Source organism: Canis lupus, chromosome 34, assembly GCF_011100685.1.
Source record: "Canis lupus familiaris isolate Mischka breed German Shepherd chromosome 34, alternate assembly UU_Cfam_GSD_1.0, whole genome shotgun sequence".
In the NCBI taxonomy this organism is placed as follows: domain Eukaryota; kingdom Metazoa; phylum Chordata; class Mammalia; order Carnivora; family Canidae; genus Canis; species Canis lupus.
In genome coordinates, this window is record NC_049255.1 from 17,955,099 (window position 1) to 17,977,271 (window position 22,173).

The following is a 22,173-nucleotide window of genomic DNA, read 5'->3' on the forward strand; positions in this document are numbered from 1 at the left end:
TTGAGATGTCTTTGGTGCAAAAAGGTGTTTTTATAGCATGGGACAGGACCCCTGAGCAGAAAGGGCTGCCCTGGGATTGTGAGAGCATCTGATTATATATTCTGGTGTTGAGGAAGGTAAAGACAAGGGAAGTTTCCAAAAGGGTTTCCATATGCTAATGAAGACTCACAGGATGCTGGAGGCCTAGCTATTGTCAAGCTAAGATTGTCTTTCCCTTTTGGGAGTTCCTGGAGGAATGTTTTATCCTGCCTTGCCTCAAGTATCTGCCAGGGGGCTGCAGGTGATAAGGAAATTCAGTTTTATCCACATTTACTTTTTTCCTTTGTTCCTCACATCACTAGGACCTAGAGCCTCTTCCCTTAGGGTAATTTATTTGATCAAGTCCTTTTTCTCCAACCGTCCTATCTGGTGGGACTCAAGCTAGAAGGACAGAGGAAATTCAGCTTTGTGCTTGGCTCTTTCTCACATGTAATAAAATGCAGAAGATGATACTGGCCAAATCTTATTTTTTATAAATAAAAAGATACCAGTATTAGGTAATATAAATGCAGTCATCGCTCTAAATGACTGATTTCCCAACACATTTTAGCCTTTTTAAATAAGAATTCTTTTTGACTAATCTGATAAAAAAGGGATTAGAGTCTTGTCAGGTTCTGGGAAACAAGGGAATATGGAAAAGACGCTTAGAGGAAAAAGAACAGCAAGAATAGGTAGACTGGGCCTGCCTGGCAGTTTTCACTGGCAGACAGTGGAGACTATTTTTGCCTTTGATTCTTCCCATTCTGTTCTTAAGCATTTGATTTTTTTTTTTTTTTTTTTTTTTTAAACAACCAGGTTCTCCCCCAACCACTCATGAAGTTCTTTTAGCAGTGTTCTGGCAAGTAAGGAAAATGAAAGAAAACAGTCGTTTTCAGATGGAGACTGTATATGTGTGTCATGTCAGAATATTACTTTTTTTTTTTTACTTTTGCCCACAAAACCTGAGTTAATAGGATATGGATATATATATATATATATAGTTTATGCATATTTGATTTAACATTTACCAGTATTCATTGAGTTGTTTTTGAGGGGGGTAGCCTTTTATTTTGTCAATAGCATTTTTAAAGGGACAAATCTTCTAGTTGAATTCTTAAGTATATTTCTCTATTGTCTTTGTTCGATTTCTTTGTTATCTTTGCTATGTAAATAATGTCCTCAGTAGAATTAATTGACCTACAAAGATATTGGTGGCATCTGTACATAGAAAGATTAGATAGTTTTTGGCGGGGTAGTTAATCCTACAGAAGCAAATTACTTGCCTGAATTGAGGCCAACAGCTTGGGAGAGAACGGATTTGCATTCTCTTCCAATTCCCTTCTTTGGGACATCTGCTACATAAGGCCCATCCTTCCCCCACTCCCTGTGTGCACTCCTGCCAGGCCAAGAATTCTCATGGGAGTTCTCCTGATATATTTACATCCAGATGTAGGCCTTTTGTGGAGTGGGGATGCTTGAAGAATAATAGAAAAGGACACTGATGGCTTTTGTGGGGCAATGAGCTGCATAAGGAATAAAGAAAATGTGCAAGTATATTTATATTCACAGTATTTTCCCCAGTACACTTCTCTTGGTAATGTCGATTTAGCCTTTGTTAACCATGTCCTGGAGGCCTCTGAAATATGTGGTATGATTTTCTTGTAGGAAAAAAAAGAACACATAAAAGTCACATTGTATTTCTAATCTTTAATCAAAATAAAGTAAAACTTGAGTGTTGCTAAGAAAATGAGTAGCTTTGCCAAGGAGCAAAACATAGATTATGGAAATGGTTATACATTGGATTTAAGTTGAATTTGTCAGTGTTTCTGTGGATAATTTTGAAAGGACATTTTAAGATATTGACACTCTTTGTTAAAATAGCATATTTCACAATTAAATAAAAAATTAGATTGTTATGGGGGCACCTGGGTGCTTAGTAGGTTAAGCATCTCTTTTTTAATTAAAAAAAAAATGTTTAATTTCAGTTCAATTTGCCAACATATAGTATAATACCCAGTGCTCATCCCATCAAGTGCCCTCCTTGTGCCCATCACTCCAGTCACCCCATCCCCCCACACTCCTCCCCTTGGTTGCAAAAGCATCTGACTCTTGATTTTAGATCAGGTCAGGATCTCAGGATTGTGAGATTGAGCCCCTGTGTTGGGCTCCACGCTCAGTAGAGAGTCTGCTGAGATTCTCTTCCTCCCTCAGCTCCCCCTACCCCATATGCACACATGCTACCACCTCTCAAGTGAATACGTCTTTTAAAAAATTAGAATATTCCGTTCATGAAGTTTGACATAGAAAAATTCATTTCTACTTCTGTTAGTGCCTATCAGCTTGTCCAGGCTTACCACCAGTTAATCCTATTGTTAGGATAAATTTTCCTCTACCCTTCAAAGGTTCTTCTGGCTAGACGAAGAATCAAATTGATAGGAGTCAGAATAACAGGAGAAAATCAAATTTAATTTCATGTATATGAAAACCCCATGTACGTGAGAGTTTCAAAGACAGAAAGGTAAAATAAGATATATATGCCATCCTGAGCTAAGGAATGGGGGATAGGGGCCTAGGATTTCAGAGAGGAGGAGGGCAATTTACAGGGCAAGAAGAGCAGATGTTCGGGATTTAGATTTTTGCCCAGCCATACAGATGGGCCACTCAGATGAAATTTATCTCTGATAATAACTCTTACTCTGGGAAAGACTCCCGCTTTAGATTCTTTTAGGTAGTTAATTGGAGGGGAAAGATTTCTCTTGAGCTCACAGGGTCTTAATTGCCTTTAGCTCAAAATAGTCCATATGCCAAAGTGACATATTTTGATGAGACTTGTTCTAAACCCTTCAGTGTTTTTGGTTAGTACTTTGCCAGAAGCTCAGATTTAACCTTTTAAAACATATCATTTCCTAATCTCTAGACCCTTTAGATAGATAGATAGATAGATAGATAGATAGATAGATAGATAGATAGATAGATGGTTGATAGCAAGAAAATAGCCTACACTTGTTTATTTCTTTATTGATTACGTCTTTATAATGAAATTGCTGTCTGTTAAGTACTATACTTGAGGTTGAAATGGCATTATCTGCCAATTTATTTCATTTAACAATTTACTGAATAACTATAGTATGCTAAGCACTCCAGCAGGCATGGAAGATGAAATAGTGAATAAGATGGGGCCCTGCCTTGAGGGAATTTACATTCTAATGGAGGAAATAGAGAAGTAAGCAGGAAATTACGTATAAGTGTTTTAAATAAAATTCTGAGAGTAATGATGTATTCTTCACTTTGCTTTACTCCAGTTTCTCAGCCATACCATACAGAATCAATTATGACCACAACCTTTTTTGGATAGCTCCTGTATATATATAGGAGTCCTCTCTTCTGTTCCCTACTCCTCTGGTTCAGGCACACAGTATCTCTCTCCTGATCCCTCTTGCAGGCTTCCTAACCAGCCTTCCTAGTTCTTCTTCCATTTTTAAAACAGGCAAAGTTCTCCTTCTCAGAGTTCTTTCTGCTCTCTTATCCAAAGCAAAACACAACTCCTCATGGCCTTCCTTGATGTGATTCAAGGCCTGTCCATCCAGGTTCATTTTCTTCCTTTCTCCCATTTCTCTTTGCTTTATTCCTCAGCAGTATTGACCTGTTTGTGCAGAGGAGGCACTACATGTTATCATTGCTCTCTTTGCATGTGTGTTCCTCCTTCATAGTCTACTTTGTCTTTTTTTTAATTATTTATTTATTCATGAGAAATTATAATATATATACAGAGAGACAGACACAGGCAGAGGGAGAAGCAGGCTACATGCAGGGAGCCCAACATGGGACTCAATTGCGGGACTCCAGAATCATACCCTGGGCTGAAGGCGGTGCCAAACCGCTGAGCCACCCAGGCTGCCCTCCACTTTGTTTTCTTGAGAGCAACTTAAAGTATATAGTGTGTGTGTGTGTGTGTTATTAAGACCTCTAAAGTTATACGTATGCTTTGATCTAGTGATTCACTTTTGGAAAATGTTTAAGGAAATGCAATGAAAGAAAAAAGTAGTTAGTATTAAAATACCCATATTAGCATTTACATAGTGAAAAAACTGTTTTAAAATAAGGCTGGGGGAATAAAGGCCATATATGAAAGACCCACAGCTAATAGCATCCTCAGTGGGGAAAAAATTGAGAGTTTTTCCCCTAAGGTCAGGAGATGACAGGAATGTCCATTCTCACCACTGTTTTTCAACAGAGTACGGTAAGTCCTAGCCTCAGCAGTCAGACAACAAAAAGAAATGAAAGGCATATACAGCAGCAAGGAAGAAGTCAAACTTTTACTCTTCTCAGATGTGATACTGTATGTAGAAAACCTAAAAGACTTCACCAAAAAATTGCTAGAACTGATGCATGAATTCAGCATTTCTTATACCAATAATGAAGCAGCAGAAAGAGAATCAAGGAATTGATCCCATTTATAGTTGCACCAAAAAGCATAAGATACCTAGGAATAAACCTAACCAAAGAGGTAAAAGATCTGTATCCTGAAAACTATAGAACACTTATAAGAGGAATTGAAGAAGACAAAAAAAAAAAAAAAGGAAAAACATTCCATGCTCATGTTTTAGAAGAACAAGTCTTGTTAAAATGTCTATACTACCCAAAGCAGTCTACACGTTTAAAGCAATTCCTATCAAAATAACACTAGCATTTTTTCACAGAGCTCAAATAAATAATTCTAAAATTTTCATGGAAGCAGAAAAGACCCCAAACAGCCAAAGTAATGTTGAAAAAGAAAACCAAATCTGGAGACATCACAATTCCAGACTTCAAGCTATATTACAAAGATGTAATCATCAAGACAGTATGGTAGTGGCACCTAAAAGAAAAAAGAAAAAAGAAAAAAACCAGAAACATATATCAATGGAACAGAATAGAGAACCCAGAAATGGACCCACAACAGGATGGTCAACCAGTCTTCAACAAATGAATAAAAGAAAAAAAAGAAAAACATTCTCTTCAACAAATGGTGTTGGGAAAACTAGACAGCAACTCGCAGAAGAATGAAACTAGAGCACTTTCTTACACCATACACAAAAATAAATTCAAGATGTATGAAAGACCTAAATGTGAGACAGAAAACCATCAAAATCCTAGAGGAGAACACAAGCAGCAACCTCTCTGACCTTGGCCATAGCAACTTCTTATGAGACATGTCCCTGGAGGCAAGGGAAACAAAAGCAAAGAACTACTAATTGACTATCATTTTTCTTCCTTTTGAAGAACTTCTAACATTTCTTGAAAGGCAGGTGTACTGGTTCTCACAATTTTTGTTTGTCTCAGAAAGTATTTCTCCTTCACTTTTGAGAGATAATTTGCTGGATACAGAAGTCTAGGTTGGCTTTTTTCTTCCAACACTTTAGATACTTCCCTTTCCTCTCTTCTTGCTTGCATGGTTTATGGAGAGAAGTCTGGTGTGATTCTTATCAGTCTTCCTTTATAAGTAAGCTGTTTTCCTTCCCTCTGACTTCTTTTAAGACTTTGTCTTTGATTTTCTGCAGTTGGAGTATGATATGCCTAGGTGGAGATTTTTGCTGTTTATGCTGTTTGGTGTTCTCCGAGCTTCCTGGATTTGTAGTTTGATATTTGTCATTACTTTAGGGGAAATTCTCAGTCATTATTGCTGCAAATATTTCTTCTGTCCCATTTTCTCTTTCTTCTCCTTTTGGTGTTATATTTGTCCCACAGTTTTTGGATATTCTATTCTGCCCCCCCCCCCCCCATCCCCAGGGTGGTTTTTTTTTCCTTTTTATTTTGCCACATGGCATGTTCCGATGAGAGATGAAATGATTACTCAGAATCCAGTATCTTGGAACAGATACTTCAGATTCTGAAAGGGCTTCACCATCAGGCACTACCAAGAAGTACAGGTGCCAAGGTGAAACCCTGAATCTGGGTTGGCTATCGGTTTTATTATTGTAGAACGTGAAGTATGTGGGAAAAAGGGAGGAAAAACAACTCAAGAAAACCAATTGTGAGAGAGGCAGTAGGGAACTTCATAGGTGACTATCTACACAGGTTTCATAGAAACATTAACTAGGGGGCGGTGGAGGATGGGGGAACTGACCTTAGTAGGCCTGGCTAACTACCCACCATCATTGCTGTTTTCAACATGTATTGTTTTCATTACTGACCGATGGTGGGAATAATTTGCTTTGGCCATATGCATAAAGCTATCGCCATTTACCCATGTCCCTGTTCTTATGGTTTCTTTTATCTGCTGAGGTCTTGCTTTCTCTTTTTTTTTTTTTATTTTTTAATTAATTAATTTATTTATTTATTATTTTTTTTAAAGATTTAATTTATTTATTCATGAGAGAGAGAGAGAGAGAGGCAGGTAGAGACACAGGCAGAGGGAGAAGCAGGCTCCATGCAGGGAGCCCGGCGTGGGACTCAATCCTGGGTCTCCAGGATCATGCCCTGGGCCGAAGGCAGGTGCTAAACCACTGAGCCACCCAGGCTGCCCCTTTATTATTTTTTTTAAAGATTTTATTTATTTATTTATTCATGAGAGACACAGAGAGGGGTCTTGCTTTCCCACAATATTTCAGTGTGGAAATTTCTATTGATGTGTTACTGGCATACCTTGAAGCTCACTGATTCTCAGCTGTGTCCAGGCTGTTGATGAAGCCATCTAAGGCATTCTTTATTTTATTCAGTGTTTTTCATTTCTAGCATTTTCTTTTGATTCTTTCTTTGCATCCTTTCTTAGAGTTTCCATTTCACTGCTTACTTTACCCATCTGTTCTTACATGTTGTTGCTTTTTCCTTTACAGCCCTCGGCATATTAATCATAGTTGTTTTAAATCCTGTCTGATAAATCTAGCATCTCTGCCATATTTGAGTTTGGCTCTGATGCTTGCTGAGTCTCTTCAGACTGTATCCTTTTTTGTTTTTTTAGGATATCTTGTATCTTTTTATTGAAAGCTCAAAATGAAGTACTGTAAACTGAGGCAAATAGGTCCTTGGTGTGACTTTTTATTTGGCTAGAAGTGAAGCTAAACTTATTGTGTGCTATAGCTATAGTTTGAGGGTGAAAGTTCCTTGAATGTCCTTGTTTTTGTCTCCCTGATTGTCTTTGGATTTCCCCAGAGACTTTTCCTAAAGTCTGAGCTGTGTAGTTCTTCAATTATATTTCTATATTATCATACAGGCATGCTTTGTTGATGGGGTGGTGAGATATGGTAAAGGAGAGACATTCTATAGTCCTGTGATTAGTGTTCACTCTTTTGGTGAGTTGTATGTCTGGGTAGTGACCCTCCCAAGTACCTCTCAGTAGCCCCTTTGCCCTTTAAGTGAGACAGGAAGGCTAGAAAGGGCTCGACTTGGGTTATTTCTCTTCCCTCAGCTTGTTTAAGCTCTGGTAAAATAGTTTTCCTGGAAAGCAGTTGTATTAGTTTGCTAGGGCTGCCTTAACAAAGCACCACAACTGTGTGGCTTAAATAACAGAAATTTATTGTCTCAGTTTTAGGGATGAGAACTCTAAGATCAAGTGTTGACAGGATTGTGGCTGTGAGAAAGAGACTGTTCCATGTTTCTCCTCTAGCTTCTGATGATTTGCTGGCAGTCTTTGTCATTTCTCAACTTGCAAAAGCATCACCCTGATTTCAGGCTTCATTTTCTTTCTTTTTTTTTTTTTTAAGATTTTATTTATTTATTCATGAGAGAGAGAGAGAGAGAGAGAGGCAGAGACACAGGCAGAGGGAGAAGCAGGCTCCATGCAGGGAGCTCGATGCGGGACTCGATCCCGGGACCCCAGGATCACGCTCTGGGCCAAAGGCAGGTGCTAAACCGCTAAGCCACCCAGGGATCCCCCAGGCTACATTTTCACATGCATTCTCCCCGTATGTAGGATTATGTCTCAATTTCCCCTCTTTTAAGGATGCAGGTTATGTTGGATTATGAGTCCACCCTACTCCAGTATAACCTCATCCTAACTTAATTAGTTACATCAACAAACTTGGTGTTTCCAAAGCAAGTCACATTGTGAGATGCTGGGAGTTAGGACTTCAGCATCTGGATTTACAGGGGACATAAGTCCGTAACAGCAGGTCTTGTTAAGAACAAAATGGGGGATCCCTGGGTGGCGCAGCGGTTTGGCACCTTCCTTTGGCCCAGGGCATGATCCCGGAGACCCGAGATCAAATCCCACATCAGGCTCCCAGTGCATGGAGCCTGCTTCTCCCTCTGCCTGTCTCTCTCTCTCTCTCTCTCTCTCTCTCTCTCTGTGACTATCATAAATAAATTAAAAAAAAATTAAAAAAAAAAAAAAGAAGAACAAAATGCTCTGGATATATTTTTAATCAGCCACTTTTCTTCTCTTTGCTACTGGAAGCATGGCTGGATTTTTCTCTAATCTTCACTATGAGAACTTGGTGGCTCCTTGAGATAAAATTCATGAAAGTGTGGGAACCCGCACCCCAAGGCTTGGCGACCTAGAATATTTAACTCTTAAGTTTGTCCACACCGAATCTCTGGCATTTTGTCATTTACAGTTTAAGCTTTCCTATTCCAGTACTGGCTCCAGAAGCAGTGGTTTCTGCTCCTGGCTTCCACTCCAGTGTGCTGTGATTATTTATATCTACCTATCTGTTGCTCTCCAATTTAGGGATGACATTTTGCCCCATGACCTCAGCTCTCAGGTAGAGCAAAGAGGAGCTGTTGATTTTTGGTTTGTTTGGCATTTTTCCTGTGAGGATGGAAGTGTTAACTTTCAAGCTCTTTACATGCCAGACCAGAAACTAAACATCTTCATTCTCTGTATGTTCAGAATTATATGTGGCTATCATTTTAAATTTATAGTAGTCTGACCCAGCATCAGTTCAAAACTGTTTCTGAGAACAGTTTAAAGAATATTTCTGTGGTGGGGTCACAAAACTGCACCTTTTTTTCTCCAGTTCCATCCATCACTTTGGGGAGAGCATGGTATCACATGTCTCATCCAGACCTGAGAATGCCTCAATTTAGGTATTATGCTGAGGTGGCAGGACGTGTACCTATCCAGCCTTTCTTTTTTTTTTTTAAAGATTTTATTTATTGATTCATGAGAGATACAGAGAGAGGCAGAGACACAGGCAGAGGGAGAAGCAGGCTCCATGCAGGGAGCCCGATGCGGCACTCGATCCCAGGACCCTGGGATCACGCCCTGGGCCAAAGGCAGATGCTCAACCCCTGAGCCACCCTGGCATCCCCCTATCCAGCCTTTCTTTGACTTAGGCCTATCAAGACAATTCTTGCTAGTAGGATTACTGGCAGATTTTAGTGTTAAGGAGAGCTTTGCAGTGGGAAAAAGATACACACTGCAAATAACCTCAGAGTTCTTCTCATTACCATTATTAATAGTGGTATTTTTTAAAAATTGTTTTAGCTTACCCTGTAAGTTTTTATGAGTTCTTAATTGAAGTCTGTACAGCATTGGAATGACCCAGATACTCTTTGTACTTGATAAGGTTATGGAGCTAAATTAATTTTCTATGAAAATCATTAGGCTCTTATTTCTGTTAGCTTATAAAAGCCATTTTTCTGCTTATGTAGGAGAACATTCAAAACAATTCGGTTTCTTTTTTTGTGACTATCAGAGAGATAATAACAATTCTATTAAGATTTGGGGAGGACATTTTGACACTTGAGACTAGGGAAATGGAGAGTGAACAAGTCCCCCTGGAGATGTGGCTTACATCTGCTATTACATTGATTTGATGTAGCAGAATCTTTGCTGTGAGAATGGTGCACTTGTCCGCTTTGGTGTGAGAAGGGAGTGCGGCTGTTCTGTGGGAGGGATGCTGGAGTTCTGCAGGATGTCGAGGGCTATCCGGGAGATCTGTGCTACTACATACTTTCTAGTGACAGGACAGGTTTCCATCCAGTTTGTGGGACATTGCTATTGGTACAGTTCCATATACATTTTGGAGGTATTGTCTTTGCTACCTTTAATAATCACACTTAAAGTGCTTTTCGGGCAGATTGGAGTATTCACTGTTTTTGTTCAAATTACATGGGATTACATTGTGGCTTTTTTCTTTTTTATAGTCTATGATATTTTAATAGCAATGTATTGGGGCAGATGGTAGCTACACCTGGGTGAACATAATATATAAACTTGTCAAATCATTATGTTGTGCACATGAAACTAATGTAACATTATGTGTCAACTATACTCAAGCAAAAAATAAAAATAAAAAATCAATACCCAGGAATCCTGTCATCATTGAAATTAACATTGTGCACTTTCATTCTCTTTTTTTTTTTTTGTCAACAGTTGTATGCACATCTACATATGCATTACATACACAATTCATACAGCTATTATACTATATGGGCAAATTAGATCCTGTGTTTTTTGTTATATTTGATTTTGCTTCTATCTTAGCTTTTATCTAAAATACCAACAAGTGCATGAAGACTTCTTTTTTTATCTGAATTGTATTATTTATTTATTTATTTGTTGTATTTTTTATTGGAGTTCGACTTCTGATCAAGTGGCAAGGATGAGCTATGATTTAACTTTGCCTTTTAACAAACCCTTATCCAAAGGTACCAACTGACCAACTTCAATTCTTGATCAATGTATCTGATTAGAAATGCCATACTTGTACCATATGACATAATGTTCTATGTATGGGTTTGCCCATTGTGGCTTTTTTTTTTTAATGGAGGAGGGGCAGAAAGAGGAGGAGAGGGAATCCCAAGCAGGCTCCATGCCCAGTGCAAAGCGCGATACGGGACTCAGTCCCGCAACTCCGAGATCGTAACCTGAGCCAAAATCTAGAGTTGGATGCTTAACTGACAAGTCACCCAGGCTTCCTACATTGTGGCATTTTTAACAAGGAATGTATATAGAAAGCTAGAAGTTCTGCCTAACGACTTTGTAAAACAACTTGAGAATGAAAACTACATGGAGAATAATTGTCTTTTCTCTTGTGTGTTGTGAGTGATATATTTGAGTTCTCAGTCTTAAAGGTAAAGTAGGGCATCTGGGTGGCTCAGTCAGTTAAGGGGCTGCCTTGGGCTCAGGTCGTCATCCCAGCATGCTGAGGTCAAGCCAGAGGCTGGCTCCCAGCTCAGAAAGGATCCTGCTTCTCTCTCTCTCTCTCCCCACCTCCAGCTTGTGCTCTCTCTTGCTCTCTCTCTCTAAAATAAATCTTTAAAAAATAAATAAAAATTGTTTTAAAAAAAAGGTACCAAGTAGTCATCAATATGCCACCACCTGGATTTATGGAGATGAGCAGGGAATTTAGGCAATCAGGATTTAGGCTAAGCTGAGCCCTAAATTGTCAAAATAAGTTACAAGGAGATTATGAAACTCTTTCTCAGAAATCTCAAGTAGTCTCTACTAGCCTATTTTTGTGCAATGTTTAGAGTGAAGAAGAGAGACTAGACCAGACTTTTTTCATCCCCATGCAATATTTGTTTTCTTTATCAAATATTTTTATGAAAATTTGAATTTTAGAGTCATTTAAATGATGTAACTTATTCAAAACTGATACATAGTTTATCCTCCCCTAGAAATAGCTAAATGTACAAGATCATAATTTTAAATTATTTTCACAACCTGAGTAAGGGTGGATGTTTTCCCCAACCTGAATTTTTGTGCATGATTGGTATGTACATGTATTTGACAAGGCCTATATATGCTTTCTTTTAAAGCTGACAAGAGAAAAGTTGTGTGTGCCTTGTAAAATTCTACCTTTTATATATACAGTTAAATGTTCATATCTTTAGAGTCAGTGCTATTTTTTTTTTTTAAGATTTTTTATTTATTCATGAAAGACACAGAAAGAGAGAGAGAGGCAGAGACACAGGCAGAGGGAGAAGCAGGCTCCATGCAGGGAGCCCGACATGGGACTTGATCCCGGGTCTCCAGGATCACATCCTGGGCTGAAGCGCCAAACCGTTGAGCCACCCAGGCTGCCGAGTCAGTGCTATTCTTAAAGTAGAAATTCCCAAAAGAGTAGATAAGGTTTAAGTCTAAAATACACATAATTTTGATACATTAAAGTTAGCAGTGGCAAAGCAGGTAGCTAATAGAAAAGTAACAAGTAGCTTTGAGAAATGGATATAACAAATTGTATTTATGTGTAAGACTGATAAGCAGCAGTCAGAAATGGATGTAAATTCATTGTTACTCTATTTATTAAAGTTTTTATTATGTTGATGTTGACTGATCATTTCCCCAGCAGCCATATTATTTCCCTCACAAATGAATGCATCAAAATCTATTCGTTTGAGAGATTTGCTTGCTTTAATGCATATTCACATCTTCAGTACTTGCAAAGAGTTTTGTCAGTAAATGTTCTAGAAAGAATCAAACACTGGGATTCAGTGGCAGATGCTTATATCTAGTCTTAATTTGCTCCATAGTCTTGCATTTATGAGACATATTAACAGAAGTCTGATGAAGGTAAAGTATTAACCCTACCTACCAATGTGATATAAACATCTGAAAAGAACACTGACTCATCTTAACATCAAGGACCATTGATTAGCATTCCCTTTTTTCTTTTACTGAGTATTCTATTGAGACAAAACCTTGATCCTACATAAAGAACTATCATTTCCCTTTGTTGTCATGTACATTTTCTATTTTGTCCATGCAGAACTTTCTGACAGGATTCATTTGTAGCTCAATCTGACTGTGGAGTCATTGTCCTTGTAATTTTCACCCCTCTATCCTATATTTGGTTCCCTTTTTCTGAAAGCAATCCAGTACATTGTGGCCAGTCAATTCAGTTCAATGCAGTGTATATTTACTGAGTACTTATTTATTATGTGCCAAGACTGTGTGAATGCTGGAAGACATTGAATGCCACACAGTCTTTGCTCTCAGAATTTATAGTGTAGTTGGGACATGGACACATGGAACTAAGGTGATAGTCTACATAGGGAATAACCAGTTACTTAGCAAATACTGTGTTAAAGCAGTTACGAAATGCAAAAGAAAGAAAGAAAAAAGAAAGGAAACTTGATCTTAGAGATTTACAGCCAATTTGAGTACACACTCAATTAGCCCATCAGCAAGTATTGACAGCCTCAAGCAGCAGAACTTAATTAATGTGTTTATCACTCAACCTCTGGTCAGAATGGAGTGTCACAAGACTCTTCTTAATTTAGGAAAGATTTCCTATCTCTAAATATAATTCCTCTTTCTGTAACTGAAGTTTCTTATGAGTAAAAATAGGAGTACTATTTACCATCATTTGTAGAGTATTTTTAACCTCAGATTGATCTCAGTGGAGTCCAGAGATTCCCGCCTGGGACTGTTGGTGTGTTGCACATGTGTTACAGTTGTGCCTGGAGACTCATCCCCTCAGCTCTTGGGGCAGCCATATCTCCCTGTGACCATTCTTACTTTACTCTGATGAGCCATACCAATACCATCCTTCTCTGTGTGCCATGATGTGAGAAAAGCTGGGAGGTGTTGCTTTAAACCATCTGCCTTCACATTTCTTCGACAGGCTAGTTTCCTAAGCATTTTTGTATCTTATTAACCCTATTCTGATTCTTTTTATATAAGGAGCTTTAGTTGAGGAGTCCTAAAGAGAAGATAGGGCTCTCAGAAGGAACGGACTTCTTTTGAAGCTACAGAGATGATTCTTAATTCTGTAATGAGCAGTAGTTGATTTTCTAAATAGTTACTTTTGGCCACTGGTAGTTGAGTGTCCACCATGATAAAACTGATCCTTTTATTTTTCTAGCTTTTTTTTTTTTTTTAATTCAGCTGTATGCCCAATGTGGGACTTGAACTCACAACCCCAAGATCAAGAGTCACATGCTCTACCAACTGAGCCAGCCAGGCACCCCAGTATCTCTATCTCATGTGGATATTGTGAATAATGGGCTTTCTGAATAGCTGATATAGTAGACAAATGAACACATAAATATTGTGTATCCTACTACTCGTCCATTTTTTAGATTTATTTTAACAACACCTAAATAATTAGCCCTTACAACATGCAGGGCACTGTTGCAGGCTTTAGGAATTCATTAGTAGGAAGATACCTGGTACCTAGCCTCTGAGAGTTTATAGTCTTTAGATAAGAAAGATAAATAAAGATAATAAAGCTATATTAATTAAAATTTACCTCTGATGAAGGTAAAATATTAACACCATGATGTGATTGGTGCTGTAAGGGCATTTGTAAAGACTGGAGGGTGGTTTAATATAATAATGGATCATTGTTTAATTTTGTGTCTTCTAGAGCAGCAGTACAACTTTGGTATTTATTTAGAGGAGCTTTCACAGAATATCATTTCCTTTATTATTCAATGTAAACTGAGTACTGTTGTGATTTAGATTGTCTCTGTTATAAAACGTGGTTTACCCTAACAACTTAAGTAACACTGAGTCTTTTAATTTACCACTTACCTCACCAGAAGGTAATCTTGGTTTCAAGGCTTATATACTTACTTGTAACCATAATTATAGATATGCTTAAATAATGCTTCTCTCTTGCCGTTTTTGTTTTCAGGGAAGGTATTCATGTAAATCAAGAATTGCTGCAGATGTCTCCCTGTGTTACGGAGCAGTTCATTGAGCTGCTATGTCAGTTCAGCCCAAACCAGGTTATAGAGACACTGCAGGTCCTTGAGTGCTACCGCCTGGAAGAAACCATCCAGGTAAGGGGCACCTGGGTGGCTCAGTGGTTGAGCGTCTGCCTTTGGCTCAGGTCGTGATCCTGGGTTCCTGGGAATGAGTCCCGCATCAGGCTCTTCATAGGAAGTCTTCTTCTCTCTCTGCCTCTCTCTCTCTGTGTCTCTCATGAATAAATAAATAAAATCTTTAAAAAAAGGAAGCCATCCAGATAAGACCAAAATGTGGAGCAGACAACAATAAACCGTCCTAATCATTTAGCAGTTTAAGCATGTGCAAAAGGACATGCATATATTACAGTACTTGGTCCCCAGGATTGAACCCATGTTGTCTGACTCCATAGCGCATGGTCTCCATTGCTCTGATAAACTGCTTCCGGTGTCCATCATTGTTATTAATCAGGTTTCACAGACATGCTAACCAACACAATTAGCCTAGAGGAAGGAATATAATAAAAATATTAAAAGGAAAAACCAAGGTCTTGTTTGCAGACACTGATGGTTAAATAGTCCTGTTGTGCATAAGACTTAGACTCTGTGGCAGTGGATAGCCTTTGCCCAGTCATGGCCTTGAACCCCTTCCCTTGTTTTCTCCTGTTTCCAAATGAGAAAGACTGTGTGCACATGTGTGGATGCGTGTGTGTACATATACACACATACATAATTCCAATCTTTTTTTTTTTTACATATTCTAATCTTAAGAGGCTTGAATTAAAATTTTTTAAACTACCATTCTGTCTCCTTTCTATTACTGTCAATACACATGAGACAGGAACCTGTATTCTCTGAACCAGCTCCTGAACCATTCACACACTTTAAAAATTTTATGTATTTATTTGAGAGAGAAAGAGAAAGAGATCACAAGCAGGACAAAAGAGTAGAAGGAGAAGCAGACCCTCCGCTGAGCAGGGAGCCCAACGTGGGGCTCCATCCCAGGACCCTGGGATCATGACCAGAGGTGAAGGCAGATGCTTGACTAACTCAGCCACCCAAGTGCTCTAAAAATTTTAAATTGTGAAATACTTAAAATAGAAATGTGCAGATAGGGAGACAGAACATGGAAGACTCCTAACTCTGGGAAATGAACTAGGGGTGGTGGAAGGGGAGGAGGGCAGGGGGGTGGGGGTGATTGGGTGGCGGGCACTGAGGTAGGCACTTGACAGGATGAGCACTGGGTGTTATTCTGTATGTTGGCAAATTGAACACCAATAAAAAATAAATTTATTATTTAAAAAAATAAAATAGAAATGTGCAAAATATCAAATATATATATATATACTCACCAATCCAATTTTATAGATGTTCACATTTTGCCATACTGGCTTCAGATCTTTGTTGTTATAGAAATAAAGCACACTTTATTTGTCAGTTCCCTTCTCCCTGAGGTCACCACCAACCTGAAGATGGAAAGTGGATCATTCCCATCCATGTTTTTTATTTTTCTTATATATATAAGATGTACATAGCTATGAAATGGATGATATAGTCTTGTGTGTTTTTAGAATTTGTATTAAGAGTATCATATAGTACATATCCTATTGGAAAATATTTTATTACATGTTTTAATTTATCAAATTTATATATGTAGATCTAATTCATTCATTTTAATAGTCATGTAATAACAATTGAATGAATATGCCAGTTTCTTTCCCTATTGATAGACGTTGGTTTTATTTCTATTCCTTTACCATTATAAACAATGCTACGTTATACTTCTTTGTACCAATCTCCTGTGCCCATGTGAGGTTTCTCTAAGTAATTATCTGGAAGTGGAATTCTTAGAGTAGCTTATTCTACTGTTACTGCCAAGTTGATCTGTTTGTTTCTTTTTTTTTTTTTTAAAGGTATTATTTATTTATTTATGATAGTCACAGAGAGAGAGAGAGGCAGAGACACAGGCAGAGGGAGAAGCAGGCTCCATGCACCGGGAGCCCAACGTGGGATTCGATCCCGGGTCTCCAGGATCACGCCCTGGGCCAAAGGCAGGCGCTAAACCGCTGCGCCACCCAGGGATCCCGACCTGTTTGTTTCTATTCTCATTATCAGTGTTTGGTATTTGCAGTTTTCCCACATTTTTGCTGATTTCTAGCATTTTTAGACTTTTTTTTTTTTTTTTAAGATTTATTTATTTATTCATGTTAGACATAGAGAGAGGCAGAGACACAGGAGGAGGGAGAAGCAGGCTCCATGCTGGGAGCCCAACGCAGGACTCGATCCCGGGACTCCAGGATCGCACCCTGGGTCAAAGGCAGGCGCTAAACCGCTGAGCCACCCAGGGATCCCCCATTTTTAGACTTCTTAATTTTTGACAGTGTGATGGATATCATTGATTATTTGTGACATTGAACATCGTTCCATATGTTCAGTGACTCTCTTGATTTTCTTTTCTCTGAATTATCTGTTCATATCATTTGCCCATTTTTCTACTGAAGTTTTGCCCTTAACAATTTGTAGAAATTCTCATTTCTGCATTTCTAATCCTTTGCTGATTTTATGTGTTGGAGATGCCTTCTTCCGGTCTGTTGTGACACATCTTTTAAATTGATTTTTAGTGACTTCTATTTTTAAGTTATCAGTCTTTTCCTTTAAGGTTTAAATTTGTGTGTGTGAGTTTATTTCCTTTTCTACTTTGATGGTATAAAAGATATCCTCTTATGTAAGTTTTATAGTTTAGCTTCTTACATTTAGGCTTTTAATCCATCTGGAATTTATTTTTGTAAACAGATCAGGGGAAGGTTTATACATTTTTTTTCCCTGTGTATAACCAGTGGTCCATGTGGTATTTTGGTATCCTTACACTGATTCATAATGCCATACTGCTGTATACCAAACTCCCAGATAGACATGGCTCTATTTGTGGGATTTGTTCTGTTCATTTGGTCATATCTTTCCTTATACCAATACCACATATTTTAATTAATATAGCTTTATAATAAGGTATATTATTTGAAAAAAAAAAAAAGGCTTCCCTCATTCTTTTTCTTTAAATTCTGTGTCTGTTCTCAGGCTCTTACTATTCCATATCAAATCAGTTTCCTTTAAAAAAACTACTTATGGGATTTTGTTGAAATATGTACATCGAATTTATATATGAATTCAGAAAAGATTGACATTTTGCAATGTAGAGTCTTCACATTCAGGAACTTGGTTGTCTTTTTAAAAGCCTTTTATGCTCTCTAGTTGAGGTTTCGATAACTTTTATATGTTATACGAGATTCTTGTATATGTTTTCTTACATTTGTTCCTAGCTACTTAGATTTTTTTACCAATGTGAAAGTTTTTGAAATGATGTCTTTTTTTTATTGCTGCTGCATGTTATTAATTTTTGTACATTGTTTTGTCTCAAAAAGAATCTGAATTCTTCCTTCATTCATATAGTTTCTAGTTTTTTTTATGACAATATTAACTTTCCAAGACAAGTAGTTTTTCTTTTTTTTCTTTTCAATCTTACACTGTTTTCTCTCATCAGATTCTAGGAGCTAATATATTACTGTATAGAAGCAGTGACAGTATGCATCCTTCTTGCCTTGTTTCTGATTTAAAAGGCAATGTGTCTATCATCTTACATTAAATATAGTGTTTATTTTAGGATTTTTATAGTTTTTATTAAGAAAGTTTCATTCTCAATTTGTGAAGAGTCTTTTGTTTTTGTTAAGAATTGTTACTGCATTGGGGCACCTGGGTGGCTTAGTGGTTGAGTGTCTGCCTTTGGCTCAGGTCTTCATCCCAGGGTCCTGGAATTGGGTCCCACATCAGGCTCCCCATAGTGAACCTGCTTCTCTCTCTGCCTATGTCTCTGCCTCTCTCTGTGTCTCTCATAAATAAATAAGTAAAATCTTAAAAAAAAAAAAAAGAATTTTTACTGCATTTTATCAAACTTTTTTTTTTTTGTATTTGAGAGGATCATATGTTTATCTACTTTGAACATGTTAACTATTTGTGCCTTTTTTTCTTATTGCTAATTTTCTTATTTTACTTTATTGGTCTTTTCAGAGACTATGTTGGGGTTAAACTCTGTATTGTTTCTCCTTTGTTTCTTTTCAGCAGTATTGTTTTCTGCACTTACTCTCTTTCATTTATCTTCTTAGCTTGTTTGATATTTCTTTTACTTACTAGAAACTCTTAGTTTATTGATGTTTATTAAGATCTCACAAGTTGATATTTTGTATTTCATTGCCATTTTGTTCTAAATATTTTCTGATTTATATTATTCCTATATATGTGTACATATTACCTTTTCTCCAGTGGATATACTCAAGCATGTAAATGATAATTTTAAATTAGTGAAGAAAAAAGTGAATAAACATGGTTTGGTTAGAACTGCTAAATTAAGCGTCAAGATGGGCCACTTATAAGACTAGAAAGTAAAAAAATTCCTATTAGACAGTAGTGTACTATTAAGGTGTGGATTTATTTCTTGTCATGTAGTTTTCGGCCTTAAATAGGATCCACAAACAAAATTTGTGAACAAAAATCTTTATCTTTTCTTCTTTCCTAGATTACCCAAAAGTATCAACTTCATGAAGTCACTGCCTATCTATTAGAAAAGAAAGGAGATATTCATGGTGCCTTCTTAATAATGCTAAAGGTAATATTTTACTATATTTGCTTTGTCGTTTTCTTTCCAGCCCTCTATTCATCAACTCATCTTTTTTTATTGAGATATAATTGATATACGACATTGTGTAAGTTTTCATCTGTCTTTAATTTCTTGTGTGTCAGAGTAGGTTTTGGCAGTACTAAATTTTACCACTGAATATTTTTATCATGACTAGAGTTTAGTCATTGACTAAAACTCAACATTTCTTTTTCATGTTTTTTTTTTAAAGTGAAATTTACATTCAGTAAAGTGCACAAGTGTTAAGTGTGTCATGTGCTGAGTTTTGACAGATGCATGCACCTATGTCCCTAGTCTCTAACAAGACAGAGAACATTACCTTCACCAAAAGAAGTTCCTCATGCTCCTTCACACTCGGTATCCACTTCTGTACCCCCACACATAACCACTTCTCTGATTTTTTTCACTGTCCATTCATTTTACCTATTTTATGCCTTCATATTAATGGAGTCCTCTAGTGGTACTCTTGTACAATTCTTTCAGCATGATACTTTTGAGATGTATCAGGACTTTGTTTTATTGCTGAGTAATACTTAAGTGTATGAATATATTATAGTTTATCCATTCTCTTGATGATTGATACCTGGGCTATTTCTAGTTTTTGACTATTAAGAATCTACCATGATCTACTCTTGTACACAAATGTTTTCATTTTTCTGAAGTTAATACCAAAGAGTAGAATTGTTGGGTCATAAGATAGGAATAGATATTGTTTTGTAAGAAATTATCAGACCTCTTTCCAAAGTGGTTATTCTATTTTACGTCCCTTCCAATAATGAATAAGAGTTTTAGTTGCTACACATTCTCACCAACAATTGGTGTTCGTTCTGTCCATTTTTCACAAAAATTTTTATCTACTTTTTAAATTGTTATAAAATGTATATAACAAAAATTTTACCATTTTGTTGGCACTAAGTATATTCACATTGTTGTGTAGTCATCACCACTGTCCATCTCCAGAACTTTTTCAGCTTCCCAAACTGAAACTCTGTACCCATTAAATAATAACCCCCTCATCTCCCTCCCCCCATCGCCTAGCAACCACCATTCTTTCTGACCCTTTGAATGTGATTACCTCATATACGTGGAATCACACAGTATATTTATCATAAAGTCTTTAAGTTTTGTTGTGGCATATGCCAGAATTTCATTGTTTTAAGGCTGAATGATACTCCTTTTTTTTTTTAATTTTATTTATTTATGAGAGACACACAGAGAGAGAGAGAGAGAGAAGCAGGCTCCTAGCAGTGAGCCTGATACAGGACTTGATCCCAGGACCCCACTATCATGACCTGAACCGAAAGCAGACACTCAACACTGAGCCACCCAAGCGTCCCAATGATACTCCATTTAATGTATATGCCACAGTTTGTTTATTCATTCATCCACTGATGGGTACTTGGATTGCTTCCATACTTTGACCATTGTGAATAATACAGCTGTGAACATGAGTGTACAAATATCTTTTCAAGACCCTGCTTTCATTTCTTCTGAGCATATAACCAGAATAAAATTACTGGACTAAATGATAATACTATTTTTAATTTTTAAAGAACTGCCATACTATTTTCTATAGCGGCTGCATCATTTTACATTCTCATCATCAGTGCACAAGGGTTTTAATTTCCCTACATCTTCTCCAACACTTGTTATTGTCTATTTTCTTTTCTTTTCTTTTCAATGTAATTAATTAATTTATTTATTGGCATTTGATTTGCCAACATATAGTATAACACCCAGTGCTCATCCCATCAAGTGCCCCCCTCAGTGCCTGTTACCCAGTCACCCCATCCACCCGCCCACCTTCCCTTCCACTATCCCTTGTTCGTTTCCCAGAGTTAGGAGTCTCTCATGTTTTGTTGTCACCCTCTCTAATTTTTCCCACTCATTTTCTTGATAGTTGCCATTTTAATGGGTGTGAAGAATTATCTCAGTGATTTTAAATATTGTCATCTAACTAAGGATTAGAGAAATCCTATTTATATATATATTTTTAAAGTTCCATATTGGCTTCTAGTTTTTTTTTCTAGCTATATAATCACAAAACAGGCCAGGAAGAATATTCTACAGAGACTTTGCATAGGCTCTCAACCTCTTTTTTTTTTTTTTTTTTTAAGATTTTATTTATTTATTCATGAGAGACACAGGCAGAGAGAGAAGCAGGCTCCATGCAGGGAGGCTGACATGGGACTCGATCCCGGGTTTCTAGGATCATGCCCTGGGCTGAAGGCAGGAGCTAAACTACTGAGCCACCCAGGGATCCCCTCTCAACCTCTTTTAATGTATAAATTACCTCTACCTCTGTTTTTTACTTGCACTTTATTTATTGACGGTACTATGAGTCTATTCTTAAAGGATAAATAAAAGTATTCCTGGCATGGATGGGGGAAAGAGAGGCAGGATACCCTTGCAGGGAATAAGACCATCATTTACAAAGGCATGGGAATACAAAGAAATATGAACTGCTAGGAGAGAAGCTAGCAGCTTTGTTAGGGCTCCACTATCAATGTATAGACAGGCCAGGCTAGAAGCAGAGGCTGGTCCACATTTGGGAAGATTTTATAGGACACTGTAAAGAGTTAGCACAATTTGTTGTCACACAGGATCAACTAAAGGTTTTTAAGCAAAAGAACTGACATGATGTTATTTCATAAAGACTGCTCTGGTAACTGTAGGAGGATGGGAGTACCCTACAAAGAAGGGGGAGGTAAAATTTGGGGAGGAAGCATAGAGTACTTGCAAGGCTGTATAGTACAAATATGAATCCATGAGGCTTGTGCTGGGGGTAGTGGTGGTGGTAGAATGGGGAGAGGATTAGATCTGAAAACTATTGATCAAAATTTGAATATGGTATGGAAGGAATAAGAGGGAGTGGTTAATGAAAGTTGTATGATTTTTAGCTTTACTTT

The 22,173-nt window shown here is 37.5% G+C and overlaps 1 protein-coding gene and 1 long non-coding RNA gene across 8 annotated transcripts in view; one reads left to right on the plus strand and one right to left on the minus strand.

Annotated features, from left to right (window-relative positions):
• The window catches only part of VPS8 (VPS8 subunit of CORVET complex), a 257,836-nt gene that overhangs the window by 152,841 nt on the left and 82,822 nt on the right, over positions 1-22,173 (plus strand). For all 7 annotated transcript variants that reach the window (XM_038583601.1, XM_038583603.1, XM_038583602.1 and 4 more), the window contains 2 exons: positions 14,526-14,673; positions 19,145-19,234. In XM_038583601.1, the coding sequence (XP_038439529.1) occupies positions 14,526-14,673; positions 19,145-19,234 (238 nt within the window). The remainder of the gene's footprint in view (positions 1-14,525; positions 14,674-19,144; positions 19,235-22,173) is intronic.
• LOC111093914 lies at positions 11,850-20,223 on the minus strand. Its single transcript, XR_005383809.1, has 3 exons — positions 20,163-20,223; positions 15,930-16,043; positions 11,850-15,081 (listed from the first exon to the last, which is right to left on the minus strand). It is a non-coding gene; the product is annotated as an uncharacterized LOC111093914 (long non-coding RNA).